Here is a 15,162-nt window from a genome sequence, read left to right as displayed (position 1 = left end):
ACCCCAGGATCGCTTTCCTTTCTTCTTTCCCACTAAGTCCACAGCTTCACCCCTCATTCCCTTTGGCCAGGTTGGAAGGGGAAGGCAGAAAGAGTCGGGGGTCCCACTCCCCACTGTGGGGCTGCAGCACTCACGGCCGTGAAAGCTGTGGGCTGAGCTGTTATCTGTGGGGCTGCACATGAGGAACCCCGCCATCCACCCAGGCCGAGGTTGTCCCATGGGTCCGCTAGCACAGGGACATCATTTTCCATCTCCGAGAGTGTGATGCTTCCCGGTGGGCTCTGCTGTGCCAGGACCGCGGGTCTGCTCTTCCTCCAGGCTCCTGGGCCCCTTCTCCTCTCCAGGGTCTGTGCATGCGTGCACGTGTGTGTGTCTGTGTGCGCGTGTGTGCGCGCAAATCCCTGCCAGCATTGCTGGAGCCTGTGCCTTGGCTCTGAAATCTTCATTTGGCTGTGATGAATCCAGACCACCAAGGCGCACATTAATTTTCCTGATGCTCGTTTATATTTTGTTGATCGGAGAAATATGCATGATGTGGGCAGGCAGATGCTGGACTCTCGCCTCTCCTCCATGTCTTCCCATTTCTGTGCCTCTTACTATTTCATTCCTTGATCAAATATAAAAAGCAAAGAGGAGAAAATACCCCGCACCCTTCCCCTCCCCAGCAGTGACTTTTGTTGCTGGAGGAGCACAAGGCACTGCCAGCTTTTCACAAGTGAAGAGTTAACCTTCATCTGGCTTTAAAACCCAGTGGAAACATGGCTCCCCTCCTCGGCTTGTCTTAAAGGATTAATCACATTTCTGAAGCTCACCCGTATTCCTTCTTTTTAATATTATTTTTTTTTAATTGAACGATGCCAAGGAATTCCAGAAGTATTAAGCATGTTCGCTGCAAATCATTTTTATGACATTGCAAAACCTCCCTTTTTCTTTTCAACCTTCTCCCCTTCCCTCAGATCTGGGCCCGGGAATGCTGGCTCCCCCAGCAGCCGCCCGGCAGCCCCTCCACACCGCACTCGGGGAGGCTTTCACACTGCCTTGCCAAGAGAGCTGGTTTTTATTTAAGCTCCATAAAGGATCTTGCTTTAATCAGAAAGTCTGCTTGAGAAATTTCATGTCACTTTTCCATGACTGTGGGTGGGAGAAGCTTGGAGCCAGAGTTGTCTTTTGCTCTTGGAGTGCTGCTGCATTTCCCAGAGAACAAAAACACATTTTTCTGCTAGCTGGGACTGCCAAGGGAGGCTCCCCGCTGTCCACCCGCCGCCAGTCCTTCTGCTTCACCCCGGCTCTCCAAACTGCCCGAGGTCACGGGTGCCACAACCCGGGATGGGTTTTGAGGGGCAAGGGAGCTGTTGACAGTGCATGGCCGCACCAAACCATGGCGACGAATGTGATGCACTGCCTTAGCGCAGGGTCTTGAAAAGGAAGCGTGGTCTCGTCTGGATTTAGCGTCGTGCCGCTCGGGAGATGTGTGTTAGTGCTGGGTCCTGGGGAAGTGGGCTGACTTGAGTCCTGATGGGACAACGTGACTTGTGACCAGCCACAGGATGTGCAGTTGTCCCTAGTGGTTGCCTGAGCTGGTGCACAGCACCATGAAAAGATCTTGGTGAGGCATTGGCACAGGTTGCCAGGGAAGCTGTGGATGCCTCCTCCCTGGAAATGTTCAAGGCCAGGTTGGATGGGGCCTTGAACAGCCTGGTCTGGTCAGAGGTGTCCCTGCCCATGGCAGGAAGGTTGGAACTGGATAATCTTTAAGGTCCCTTCCAACCCAAACCATTCTATGATTCTATGAAAAATGCGTGTGTGGGACTTTTTTCCTGGCACAAAACTCTCTCCCTCCCAGAACAGCCTGACCAAGACAAACTTTGGGCTTGCAGTGCCCAGCAAGATTTGCCATTGTGTCCAGGGGCAGCAGGGACTGATTTCATCTCTGTGAAGCTCTTTGGGGTTCAGGCTGGAATGCTCCCTTCCCCACCAGATCCATGGAGTTTCACCACAGCCCTCTGCTCCTGCTTTGAAAAAGAGGGAAAAGAAAACAAAAAGTCAAGCACCCCTTCCCCTCTGCCCCTGTGCTTCCAGTCCTGCTGCTCACCTCCACCCTGCCAGGGGAGCAATCCCCATCTCAGCCTCACAGGGGGACCCGTGCTGGGACAAGATGTTTTCATGGCTATGTTAGGCAGAGGACAGCTGTGCCGTGTAGAGGAAGAGCTGTTTTTCCTTGCAATTCCCTATTCTTTGAAACAGAGCATGGGCACTGCTTGGGCACATGGGAAGCACTGTGGTTAACCAGCCTTTGACTGTGAGATATTTAATGGAAGCAAGACTGCCCAGAGCAGAGGCACCAATTGCGTGGGCACTGGAGGAGCTCTGTGAGCATCCAGCATTCACAGAGCTTCTCCCACTGTGTTACCGAACTTCTCCACACGCTTGAAGCAGTCTGGGCTCCCTGAGTTATGACTACGAAGTTAGCTTCTCAGTAGCAGGACAGCAGCCGTGATTGAAACAGCAGACAGCAGAAGGGCCAGTTTTGGCTGCCCTTCAGTGCTGCAGTGAGTTGGCTCGTTTTTCACTCTCAGGCCAGGATTTTTCACACCCAGTTTCTCAGCCGTGGAGCAGGCGGTTTCTCCAGAAGCTGTGTTATAAGTTATCCATTTTGTAGGAAGGAGGAGGAGTTAAAATAAAACAAAAAAGGCCTGACACCAGGCCAGTTTCCCTCGCTGCTGAGGATGGAGAGATCCTCTGCCTGCACCACAGTAAAACAGCTGTGGGTCCACAGGGAGAGGAAGAACTGCCACCGAGATGCTGAGCTAGCCACTGAGATGCTCTTTTGTTTCCTTTCTTCACAGATCTTAAAGATTTCAAGTTTGATGGCCAGCATGTGATTGAGGTGGATGAAGGGAACACAGCCGTGATTGCCTGTGACCTGCCCGAAAGTCACCCCAAGGCTCAGGTCCGCTACAGCGTGAAGCAGGAGTGGCTAGAGGCCTCCCGAGGTGAGTGCCACAGAAGTCTGTCCTGCTGGATCCCCTCCCAGGACCCTCAGTTTCACTGTTCTCTACAGCAACAGCTTTCTCTGCCTGCTACCTCCTCATTGTCCCTTCACTGCTGCTCTGAGCCCAGGTTTAGGGTCTCTTCCAGGTCTCCCTGATGTCCCTGCTGTCTGGGACTGGGGAAACGTGTAACACCAGCTTGCATTAAGGAGCAAGGAAACAGATTTAGGTAATGCACAATGTCACTCTTCATTCTGCATCTCCATGTGTCCATGAAGCATTCTTCTAGCCCAGGCTGGGTAAAGGCAACTTTGATTTTGGGGAAATATTTAAAATTGGATCTAAATTTTGATAGATTTAGATTAAACATTATGAGGAATTTCTTCATGGTGAGGGTGGGGAGACACTGGCACAGGCTGTCCAGGGAATTTGTAGCTGCCGCATCCCTGGAGGTGGTCAAGGAAAGGTTGGATAGGGCTTTGAGCAGCCTGATCCAGTGGGAGGTGTCCCTATCCATGGCAGGGAGGTTGGATCTGGATGGGCTTTAAAGTCCCTCCCAAACCAAACCATTCTATGATTCCATGAGTCCATGATTCTGTGAACTGCTGCACATACCTGTGACAAACCTGAGGCTCTGTTCCTTCCTCCTCCTAATATTTGAACCAAAAAGGGTCATTTCAGTGCTGTCAGTTCTACTGCGTTCTTTTTTCCCTTTCCATTTATCCATCTTCTCTTCAGAGCACTACGTAGCTTCCAGGAGGCTGGGCAGGAGCATATCTTGTGACCACGTGCCACCTCCTCTTCTCTCTCTACAGACAATTACCTTATCATGCCATCCGGGAATCTTCAGATCGTCAATGCAAGCCAAGAGGATGAAGGGACTTATAAATGTGCTGCGTACAACCCTGTGACGCAGGAGGTGAAAACCTCGGTCTCCAGTGAGAGGCTCCGTGTGAGACGTAAGTCACTCTCCCTTCACTATACATCTTCTCCATAGCGCTTCCAGCCCTGGGAGCACTTACCAGTGCTACTCTAGCTGGTTTTCTGTGTGAACCAGCATTATCAGTTGTTGGGAAAACTCCTTTTCAGCAGCAGAAGGCCTGGGTGTTTGCTCCTGGGGTATGTGCGTGCAGCCCTGGGACTGCTGTACCTCCTCAGGATTCGTTCTCAGTGTAGGGTGAGCACAGGCCCTTAGCCCTTTGGCAAGACCACTTGCTGTGTGCACCCATCCCTTAAGGAATGTCCTTCTTGGCCTCCATTGCCATTTTTCTGCCCCAGCGCAGAGGAGCAGCATGCTAGCCCTACCTGCACTCTGCACAGGCTGCTTTTCCGATGGCCACCTTCCTTCCTACCCACCTCCTTCCTCTTCCTTTCCTTACCAGGCTCCACGGCAGAGGCAGCCCGGATAATCTACCCCCCTGAAGCTCAGACTATCATTGTCACCAAGGGCCAAAGCCTTATTCTGGAGTGTGTGGCCAGCGGGATTCCCCCACCACGCGTCACCTGGGCCAAAGATGGCTCCAGCGTCTCCGCGTACAACAAGACGCGCTTCCTGCTCAGCAACCTCCTGATTGACCCCACGAGTGAGGAGGACTCGGGCACCTACAGCTGCACAGCTGACAATGGGGTTGGGGAGGCTGGAGCCGCATTCATCTTCTACAACGTGCAAGTGTTTGGTAAGTGCTGCTGCCTCCCATGCTTCAGAAAGGGCTTGGACTTTCTCCACTGTTTTCAGGGGAAAATATTAATGCTGCTGTACTCTTCCTCTCTCTGGACAAACCACAATGTAATGCAAACCCTTGCTTGTGGTTCTGGTTTGTAGAAGATGGGACAAATTCTTCCTTTGAGGGTGGTAGTTCCCCCTTTCTGGCTCCCACCATAGGCTGGAGGTGGTGGATCCTCCCTTCCTCTGCAGAAGTTCTTCTCTTTATCGTTTCATAGAATCACAGAATGGTTTTGGTTGGAAAATACCTGCTAGGTCTACCACTAGACCATGTCCCCAAGTGCATCTACTCATCTTCTAAATACCTCCAGGGATGGTGACTGAACCACCTCCCTGGGCAGCCTGTTCCAGTGCCTGATAACCCTTTCAGTAAAGAAATTCCTCCTGATATCCAACCTAAATCTCCCCTGGCATGTCTTGAGGTGATTTCCCCTAGTCCAGTCACTAGCTACCAAGGAGAAGGAACCAACCCCACCTCATTACAACCTTCTTTTAGGTAGGTGTAGAGAGCAATAAAGTTTGTGGCACTGGCTTTGCTCTAACACTTTGTAGTGGAGGACTGGCTGCTGCTTAGACGTATTTGACACAGGGAAGACATCAGAGTGTCTTGCTTTTTATTTTGTTCTGTAGGGAAGCTCTCTTTGGGGTGGGAAATGTAAGGGATAACATACCTTAGATATTTCTACCATGCATCTTTTCAGTTTTCACAAGCATTAGAGAGGCTAAGCCTAGGTTTTATTGGATTGCATTTCGTCCAGGTGCTGATGTGTTGTCTGGCACAAGTACAATCTTTGCAAAGTAGCATTTCAGCTTAGAAAAATGGGACTTGTAGGTGGCTGCTGTCATCTGAGAGGGGCAGATGGCCTAGGGCCACCTCTCCTTGTGGTTCACGAGGATGCTGAAGGGGACGTACATTGAAGCAGACTCCTGCAGGACCCCACAAAGGGAGTGGGCCTTGGGGGTGGAGTAAGGATCCATCACTCTGCCCTCATCCCTGCCAGAGAGGAAAGCGCAAAGCCATGATGGTGCCTTGCTCTTTGCCAAGTGGCACTCAGCGGTCATATTTTTCCCCATGCAGAGCCTCCAGAGGTCACCATGGAGCTGTCCCAGCAGATCATTCCCTGGGGCCAGAGCGCCAAGTTCACCTGTGAGGTGCGAGGGAACCCCCAACCCTCTGTCATGTGGCTTCGCAATGCCGTCCCCCTCTCCGCAAGCCACCGGCTCCGGCTCTCTCGCAAGGCACTGCGGCTGGTCAGTGTGGGGCCCGAGGATGACGGCATATACCAGTGCATGGCGGAGAACGAGGTCGGCAGCGCACAAGCCATGGTGCAGCTGAGAACTGCCCGACCAGGTGAGTCAGAGTCACAGAACGGGTTGGATTGGAAGGGACCGTAAAGATCATCCAGCTCCAACCCCCCTGCCATGGGCAGGGACACCTCCCACTGGACCAGGCTGCTCAAAGCCCCATCCAACCTGGCCTTGAGCGCCTCCAGGAAGGTGATGTTCATGACTTCCCTGGGCGCCTTGTTCTGGTGCCGCTCCAAGCTTGTGGTCATCCAATCCCAGAGCCTAAGACACACTGAAAGAGCAGGGGAAGCCAGAGAAGAAAGTTGGCGTGGACCCTCCCACTTGTGTTTGAGCTGCCCTGCTCTTTCCTACTTTTTACCCTACACTTTGAGTGCTTTGTGACTGGGATCTCCCTATCTCCCTGTAGGAACAGATGGTAGAGATCTTGCTCCTAAGTAAGTGCAGCACCATGTATGCACGCTTGAGCTGTTGCTGCATGATAGGTGTTATGCCTACACCTGGGTGTAGAGCCTCACCCCACGGCTTACTCAGCTCTGCCTCTGAGCTTGCACTGAGCAAGAGCATAAGCACTGATAAGGATGGATTCACCTGGGGTAAGAGAGGTACCACCTGATTCCTTGGACCCTCCTGAACTTACCCAGGGTAAGAGGCGCTTCAGATGGGAAGGAAACCTCATGCAGCCGGAATCTGTTCTGGAAAGGCCCCATGATGGGTGTTAGGTTTATAGCAGGAGAAGGAAAGATTGTTGCCAACTCCTTTTTGAGTGGCACAGCAGGCAGCTCTGCTGGGGATCTGACACCTCTAAGGTACCTGTGCTACAACAGATGTATGGTGCCAGTCTTCTGACGGGTTCAGGGGGCTCCTATCTCTGCCTTCCCCACAGCCTGGGATGGTTATTAACCCTGCCTTGACACCTTGTCTTTCAGGAGCTACACTCAACCCTGGTCAAGATGCCCATCTGGGCTCGGCTCAACCTCCAACACCACCTTCCAGGGGCAGCACCTTAAAGCTGCCCTTGGATAAAGTTGGACTGCCAAGGCCTGGGACGACCCCGCTGGCAGCGGCTCAGCAGTGTGCAGCCAACGGGGAGCTGGTGTCTCCAGCTGAGGCCCCCATCATCCTCAGTTCTCCCAGGACATCCAAGACAGACAGCTACGATCTGGTGTGGAGACCCCGGCCTGACAGCAAAGCCCCCATCCTCTATTATGTGGTGAAGCATCGCAAGGTATCGCTGTTTCGCCCTGCTCCCATCTTTCCTCTGCGTCATTCCACAGGCGGGCTGGTGGCCTCACTGCACGTTTTCACACCTCATGAGCAGGTGCGTTGGGGCAGGGACACCCATCGCTCACTGGTGGCGTTGGTTGGTGGGACCTCCTCAGCTGCAGCCTCAGCCTGTTGAGGCATGATGAGTACAGGCTGCGAGAGGAGGTTTGCTGAGCTGTCCATGAAGAGCCCGTAGCGGTTCCCATCTGCTAGGTACGCAGAGGGCATACACACACATATGTCTTTCCAGTCTGAAGAGCTTCCACTTCCAATTCCCCATTGTGTGCTTACACAAGTAGGAAGTCCCGAGGGCAGATTGCGCAGTGACTTGCTCCGTAATGCTTTTGTCTTAGCACAAGTCATGGGGACACCTCTGCCTTGAAAGGCTTGGGCTGCAGGACGCTGAGCTGCAGTCTTTCTCTGCTGCATGGACCTGCCCTGCTCAGCAGCACTGAAGCACCCATGCTTAGTAACTGCGAGGAGGAGGCAGAGAGCCTTCATAGACATGCTAAATCCCCTGGGAAGGTCCTCAACCACTGGTTCTATTCTGGAAGCTGAAAGGCAATGCACAGTGGAGCATCTCTCGTGGCTGGTGGCACAGCGTGAGCTCGCAGTGCAGTGCTGGGTCCTGCTTGAGCCCAAGGACTCCTGCCCTTTGTGGTGCTTCTCAGCACCACAGGCAGAGCTGTAGCCCAGCAGTTTATTTAAGTAGCAAAGCATTGTCAAGGTAAAAATTCTGCGTTTTAGTTGTAAAGCATCTCTTCCTGTTTCCCCGGGGATAAATGAGAAAAAGGGGATTGAATTTATCTGTTTGCTATGTGTATTTCCTTTGGGTTGGCAGGGAGTTACAGCAGAGAGGCAGGTTTTGCTTTGGGGTTTGAGTACATTCCAGATCTGGCATGTTTTGGATTCCTAGCCACTGCGAGGCACCATTTTCAATTAGATGTGAATATAGATCTATCTGTTTTCCTGGAATTGTTTGGTTTTGTGAAAATACGATATAATAGGAGGCTGTTATATTGCCTACACCTCCCTGGTTTCTTTCTAAACCAAATTTAAACTGACAGTTTCAGCTAACCATGTCTTTAAAGAGCCCTTTACAACAAAGGCAGAAGATGCCAGGACAAGAACACAGTAGAGCAAGTTTAAATAAAAAAACAAAAGATGCCAAAAGCCTCACCAGCCTGTTAGCTCTGGTTGTCTGCCAAGAGGAGATTTGTCCCCCAATGGGTGTATCATGTAACTACCGGTTCTGCCTGCGATCTTAACTTGCAGGCTGGAGTTTGTCCATATTTTATTTGTTTTTCAGCGCTTCACCTGGCAGGGGCTGCAGGGCAGTGGAGGTCACCATGGGTCACTGCAGTTTGCAGTAATATGTTTTCAGTGTAGTCCAAATTCTCAGCTGGAGACTCTTTCTTGGGATGCTTAAGGATTGTGTGGAAAGGAATTAGTCCCAATAACCCTTAAACTTGTTTAGAAAGAGTCTCTTTCTATCAGAGATCCTTAGGATCAAGTTATATAATGATCTGGTTTTGACATCTCAGACTGGAAAAGCGTGTGTGGGGAGAGGGAAGGAATCAATTCAGCAACAAGAGAAAAGGCTCTTTGTGTGAGAGATGGCTCTAAGGAAAGTAAAACCTACTGACAGGAGGCTTACATTTGTACTGGGCAAGGGTCTGCTTCTTCTCTGGAAGATATCTGTGGATCTCTCTTTTTCCCTGCTCTTACACTGCCCTTAAAATCTCAGCAGCCTGCGAGCAGTCAGAAGCCCTGTAGCTGTTATCTTTGTTTCTTAAGAATTTCTGTTTTTCTTTGATGGATATTAGCAGGCTTTTGGACTCCCCTCCCTGGCCTCACAACTCCGCTGGCTCAGGAGTAAAAATAAAATGAGGCAGGCATTAATCAGTCAGTGTCAAACGCTTGGAGAAGATGAATGATACAGCGGAGTCTTGGCATTTCCGTTTTGTTGCGTTGCCTGCATTGCTAATGCTCTTTTCAGCACCGGGTCACTTCAGCGTCCTGCCTGTTTGCCTGCAAAAATATTATCCTTGCAGCTGGGGAGAAGGAGGAAGGTCCCACCTTCCCTCCCCCTCCAAACTGGGGCATCGCTGAAAGAGGAACAGCGTTTCCAAGCCTTTCTGGGGCTAGAGTCATACACGATCTCTTCCCTGCAGAAAACTGTGCTCAAACGTTACAATTCCTCATTTCAGCCAGGAATCGCCAGCAGTGAGGCTGGATAAAGCTGGATAAAAAGCTGTCAAATTATTTAGGTTTAGATGATCAAAGCGGTGTCTGGGGACCTCACCACATGGAAATGGCCAGCATCTAAATGAGCAGCCAGGCTGCAGGAGAGATTTGGCTCCTAAAGCAGCTTGAGCCTTTAGCTAATGCTGCCTTTTGTGGGCACGCCTGCTCCAGAGCTTTATATGCATTGAGGGACAGTGGTATCAGAGCAGACCAGCAGGCAGAACAGGGCTGAGTGAACCTCTGGGGTCAGGAAAACATTCTGGTGTTTGGTGACTTGTTCTGCTTATACCTGAGTCCTTTAGCTCTGCAAAACCAGGCAGGAAACCTCTCCCTGCTTCCCCTCTGGGCAGGGGAGGTAGCCGTGGTTGATACCCAGCCTGTTGTGGAAGTTTCTGAGTTTGGTGCAGGCAGGAAGCCCAGCCTGCCCCCAGCTTTGCAACGCCCATGTTTGTTTCTCAGCAGGTCACCAATGCCTCGGACAGCTGGGCAGTGAGGGACATCCCAGCCTCGCAGCACCGCCTGACCCTCACCAGGCTGGACCCTGGGAGCCTCTACGAGGTGGAGATGGCTGCTCACAACTGTGCCGGCGAGGGGCAGACAGCCATGGTGACCTTCCGGACTGGTAAAGGTCAAACCTTTCCCTGGGTGTTTTGCTCTGAGTCAGGGAAGGGGCCCTCGGAGATGTCCTGCCCTAGCTCTGAGGCACAGGCACCAACCTTAGGACAAAGGGGCTCTTTCTGCTGTGGAAACCCATCTGCCTTCAGCTTAGGGCGACTCTGTCAGAAGTGGAGGGTGGGATTGAAATAAGATGGGGAAAATCAGGTTTTCCCCTCTGCCTGGTCTGGAGTAAGTCCCTTCCTCCCTTGGTGTCTCCGTTGGACACCTGCAGAACCATAGAAAATAGGTCTGTCAGGGATGTCAAGAGGTCATTTAATCCATCCTCTGCCTGGAGACAGGATCAGCCTGTGGGGGTTGTTCCTGCCAGGTGTTTGTCTAATCTGTCCCTAAAAACTTGTCCTGCACTAAAGGAAACTCCAAGCCTTCCCACACAGTCCGCTTGGTGCCGAGCTGTCTTTGCTGCTAAAAGGATGTTCCAAATACCTACTCTAAGTCCCTCTGTCCCCTGGCTGGTTTTCACATCTCCAGCAGGTGTGGGGAATGGTGTTCCCTTTGTAGCAATCTTCCCCCTGGTGCTGGGCTTGCTCACATCTCCCTCCTGCCCCCATCTTGTGCTAATTACTACCCTTCTCAGGCAGAAATCTAGCAATGTTTCAAGAAAACCAATTAAAAGTTTTAGAAAATTAGACATGAGGGGAACCTATTAACAGTTTAACAAACCTGCTCCCTTAGCTTTAGTTCCTGCCTGCAGGTTGAGTGCTTTGAACCTCTCTAGGGCTTTTGGAGTCCAGAGAGTACTTACCTCGTCATCGTGGCTGGGAATATTTTTTTTGTTCATCAGAGGAAAAACTTAACCCTGAGCCATGTCTCCTTGTCACTGATGCCATCTCTCCCTTCTGCACAGGCCGGCGCCCAAAACCAGAGATTGTTGCCAGCAAAGAACAGCAAATCCAGAGGGATGACCCAGGAACGAGCACTCAGAGCAGTAACCAGTCCGACAACAGCCGTCTGTCCCGTAAGGCCCTCCCTGAACTGGGCAAGGAGGGAGGGCAAGGGGTACTGGACCTCTTCTGGTGGCAGTAGCCAGGCTGTGCCGGGGTTGAAGTCTCTGCTGGGTAAAGCAAGACTGTACAAAGGTGGGTGGGTGATCTCTAGTTCCTGGTGAGGAGAGGTCCTTCTCGGACACCATGACTGTGGTGAGGCCCTGGCACAGGTTGCCCAGGGAAGCTGTGGCTGCCCCATCCCTGGAGGTGTTCAAGGCCAGGTTGGATGGGGCCTTGGGCAGCCTGGTCTGGTGGGAGGTGTCCCTGCCCGTGGCAGGGGGTTGGAACTGGATGATCTTTGAGGTCCCTTCCAACCCAAACCGTTCTATGATTCATTCTGTGATTCCATGACACCCCTGCCAATGCACTTGGCACACAGTCAGGCTGTCTTAGGAGAGAAGGCTGATCCCACTGCCTGTCCCCACCATTAATGCAAGGACTTGTCAGAAACTCCTGTCTTTTGCCAAGTTTCGTACAGAGGGTTCAGAGAGCCCTGCCCTGGAGTTTGTGAAGGTGCGGTGCATGGGACCAGCAAGCTTCCATGCTCTAGTGGGTGCTGGGGGAATGCAAAGGAGAAAGGGGAACCAAGTCCCTGCAGGTCCTGGCGTCCTCCTCTCAGCTAAGCTGTGACAAGGGGCAGTTAGTGCTGCACTGGGGATGCAGGGTGCTCTGTCTGGATGTTTTGCTGCACTGGAGAAACAGTGTTACTGGTTAATCCAATTCATTGTTCACCACCTTGGGTTTGCCATTCCTGTTAGTCACAAGTGCCATTGTCCTTTCTGTGAAATTCTGCCCTTCAATCACTATCCTTTCTGTGAAGTCCCCTCCTTCAATCCCCTACACTCATTCATGTGTTGCCTTTTCTTTCATCTCCACATCTCTGTTTATCTCCTTCCCTCCCATCATTTGATTGTTTTCCTGTAAAAATACATTTCTACAGTTCAGAACTTTTCCCTGTTTCCTCCTCAGCTGGTTCTTGTCAGCCTCTCCTGGTCCTGTCCCCAGTGTCAGGCTGCCCCTGCTCACTGCTTCCGCATCAGACAGGCCTTTTGCTCTGTCTCCAGCCCTGCATCCACACCTCTCGCCGCTCTCCCTCCCATGATGGGTGTGCACACACCTCAGACCTTGTCTCATCCTGCTTGAACTGGGAGTCTAAAAGGAGCAAGGTGCAAGCGGGAGTAAAAGATGTTTGCAGGGCACAGACTGAGAGGAGTGAGGATTTTGGGGTGCCAGCTCTAATGAAGAGACAGAAAGAAGAGGGCAGTCAGGACGTCAGAAGCTGGTGAAGGGGCTGGAGAACAAGTCTTACAAGGAGCAGCTGAGGGAACTGGGGTTGTTTAGCCTAGAGAAGAGAAGGCTGAGGGGAGACTCTATTGCTCTCTACAGCTACCTGAAAGGAGGTTTTGGAGGGAGCTGGCCTCTTCTACCAAGTGACAGGACAAGAGGGAGTGGCCTCAAGCTCTGCCAGGGGAGGTTCAGGCTTGACATCAGGAAAAAATTTTTCACGGAAGGGGTCATTGGGCACTGGCAGAGGCTGCCCAGGGAGGGGGTTGAGTCACTTTCCCTGGAGGTGTTTAAGGGACGGGTGGATGAGGTGCTGAGGGGCATGGCTTAGTGATTGATAGGAATGGTTGGACTGGATGATCCAGTGGGTCTTTTCCATCCTGATGATTCTGTGATTCTGTGGTGTAGAGAGCATGTGGGTGGGTACAATGCAGGGACTTCTTCACCCACCTACCTCTGAGCTACAGGATCCTCCAGACAGGGCTAGAGGAATGTGGCTTGTGTCCTGATGTCCTTCTGTACCCCTTGCAGCTCCGGAGGCACCAGACCGTCCAACCATCTCCATGGCATCAGAGACATCTGTGTACGTGACATGGATACCACGTGGGAATGGTGGCTTCCCCATCCAGTCTTTCCGTGTGGAATATAAGAAGTTGAAGAAGCAGGGAGACTGGGTTCTGGCCACCAGTGACATTCCTCCTTCTCGCCTCTCTGTGGAAATCCCAGGCCTGGAGAAAGGTAGGCAGGTGTTCTGCTTTCTGGAGGTCTGTAGGAAGGCTCTGCAGTCCCTGTAGGATGGTTTGCCATCTGTCACGTCATGCTTAGACCCAGCACGTGTGGGCAAAACAAAGCCTCCCCACCTCCAGCCTTGGATGCATGGGGAAAAAGCTGCAGATGCTTCTCCGATTTTTCCAGCTGCAAAGACCAGCGGAGATTTGACCTCCCTGGGGCAGGCTTGTGCATGCTTTTCTTTATTACAGGATATAGTTACTAAAGGCTTTTGGGGTTTGCCTTTTACTACACAGGACAGAACTTCCCTTAGCTACAGGCGAGACAGATGGGCACACAGTTCCCATTAAACTTTCCATGAAAAAAAGACAGCACCACCGAGCCTGGACAGCTTAAAAGGGCAATATATCAACCACAACTTAAAGGCCAGTAAAATTATGTTTGGGTAAAGATTATTTAGGCTTTGAGCTTTTAACTGATGTTTATGTACTTAATTTCCATGTAGTAGAGGAAGGATGCCTTCCCATATCTGCTTCTGGGTCAGGACATCCTTTCGGTCATCTCTAAATCCACTCACACACCTTCCAGAACTGCTACCTGACCCCTACACCACCCAGACAGAAACTGAGGAAGGCAAAGAAAAGCAGGCTCCATCTATCTTGTGGCTGAAATCTGGCCACTCGGTGTTTGCATGTTGATCAAAACCTCTCTGTAGTCTCCCTGCTCCTGGAGAAAATGTAGCTCCTCTCCACAGTCAAGCCTGCGCTGACAGTAGGAGTCTTGGAAGACTCCAATCTCTTTTATTTCCCATTTTCCCCCTAGGCATATCTTATAAATTCCGTGTCCGGGCACTGAACATCCTGGGAGAGAGCGAGCCCAGTGCAGCATCTCGGCCATATGTGGTGTCTGGGTACAACAACCGAGCCTATGAGCGCCCTGTGGCCGGGCCGTACATCACCTTCACAGATGCCATCAACGAGACCACCATCATGCTCAAGTGGATGGTAAGGTTTGTGGGGTCACTGATCTCTGAATGTGCAGGAAGCAGGTGTGTGGGTGCTACTTGCCCAGCTCAGGGTCTCGATCCTTTTGCTCAACCAGAAGTTCAGCAGCACATGGAGCGTCTGCTTGCTCTGTTTACCAAATTCCTGGAATCTGTTAACACCTCTGTCCCAGTAGGAGCCAGGAGATATGTCCTCCACTCTCACTCACTGTGGAGTAGTCTTGTGTGCGGATAATCACCTACCAGTGCACCCCAGAGGATTTTTAGGGGTGGGTAGGATCTTTTGGATCACAAGCCCAGATCCAAGTGCTTCCAACAGCTTAGAGCTTATTCAGGTGAACACACTGCCCCTTTTTCTCCTAGGTGCTTCTAGCCAGAAATTGCTACAGGGCAGGATGGGCACTTCTGCTCATTTAAAAACACGGTAACTGATAAAGTACAGGGTGAAAGGCAGCAAGAACACACAGACCTGGGACAGTGCTGCCCTGGGTGGGAGAGGAACAGAGCTGTCTTCAGAAATGTACAACTCCTGCAGTCCCTGGTTCATGGCAAGATTGTCTGGAGGCCATGAGCCTGCTGGGGTCCAAGTGAACCAGTGCTTGCCGTGTCCAGCTGAGTCACTGCTGTTGCAGAACTTGTACAATACGGAGCACAGACATCTCTGCTAATTCCTGCTCTCCCTCCCATTCTCTGCAGTATGTCCCAGCCAGCAACAACAACACTCCCATCCACGGGTTTTACATCTACTACCGCCCCACCGACAGTGACAATGACAGCGACTACAAGAAGGACGTGGTGGAAGGTAGGAGATATTGTGAGACTCAGTCTCAGCTGCTAATTCCTGCTGGCGAGTACACAGCCAGGAGCCCTGTGCACACAAGGCACAAAAGGCGGCTGCAGCTGCTGTACCTGGCACTGCTGCAGAGCTGGGCCACCTGTGTGTTCCCCAAAGAA

At 51.7% G+C, this 15,162-nt stretch overlaps 2 protein-coding genes across 8 annotated transcripts in view; both read left to right on the top strand.

Moving 5' to 3' along the window:
• Nucleotides 1-15,162, top strand: part of LOC138726254 (apovitellenin-1) — a 187,945-nt gene that overhangs the window by 91,492 nt on the left and 81,291 nt on the right. The window lies entirely within an intron of this gene.
• The window catches only part of BOC (BOC cell adhesion associated, oncogene regulated), a 59,693-nt gene that overhangs the window by 39,320 nt on the left and 5,211 nt on the right, over nucleotides 1-15,162 (top strand). The window contains exons 4-13 of one of the 7 annotated variants that reach the window (XM_069867731.1): nucleotides 2,847-2,993; nucleotides 3,806-3,949; nucleotides 4,373-4,666; nucleotides 5,792-6,064; nucleotides 6,948-7,339; nucleotides 9,991-10,159; nucleotides 11,054-11,164; nucleotides 13,008-13,214; nucleotides 14,028-14,209; nucleotides 14,905-15,010. In XM_069867731.1, the coding sequence (XP_069723832.1) occupies nucleotides 2,847-2,993; nucleotides 3,806-3,949; nucleotides 4,373-4,666; nucleotides 5,792-6,064; nucleotides 6,948-7,339; nucleotides 9,991-10,159; nucleotides 11,054-11,164; nucleotides 13,008-13,214; nucleotides 14,028-14,209; nucleotides 14,905-15,010 (2,025 nt within the window). The remainder of the gene's footprint in view (nucleotides 1-2,846; nucleotides 2,994-3,805; nucleotides 3,950-4,372; nucleotides 4,667-5,791; nucleotides 6,065-6,947; nucleotides 7,340-9,990; nucleotides 10,160-11,053; nucleotides 11,165-13,007; nucleotides 13,215-14,027; nucleotides 14,210-14,904; nucleotides 15,011-15,162) is intronic. The other 6 variants (XM_069867785.1, XM_069867765.1, XM_069867755.1 and 3 more) reach the window with 6 other exon arrangements.

The sequence above is a fragment of the Phaenicophaeus curvirostris genome, chromosome 1, assembly GCF_032191515.1.
Source record: "Phaenicophaeus curvirostris isolate KB17595 chromosome 1, BPBGC_Pcur_1.0, whole genome shotgun sequence".
In the NCBI taxonomy this organism is placed as follows: Eukaryota; Metazoa; Chordata; class Aves; order Cuculiformes; family Cuculidae; genus Phaenicophaeus; species Phaenicophaeus curvirostris.
The sequence above is the reverse complement of the archived record's forward strand: the minus strand, read 5'-3'. Positions and strand labels throughout refer to the sequence as shown.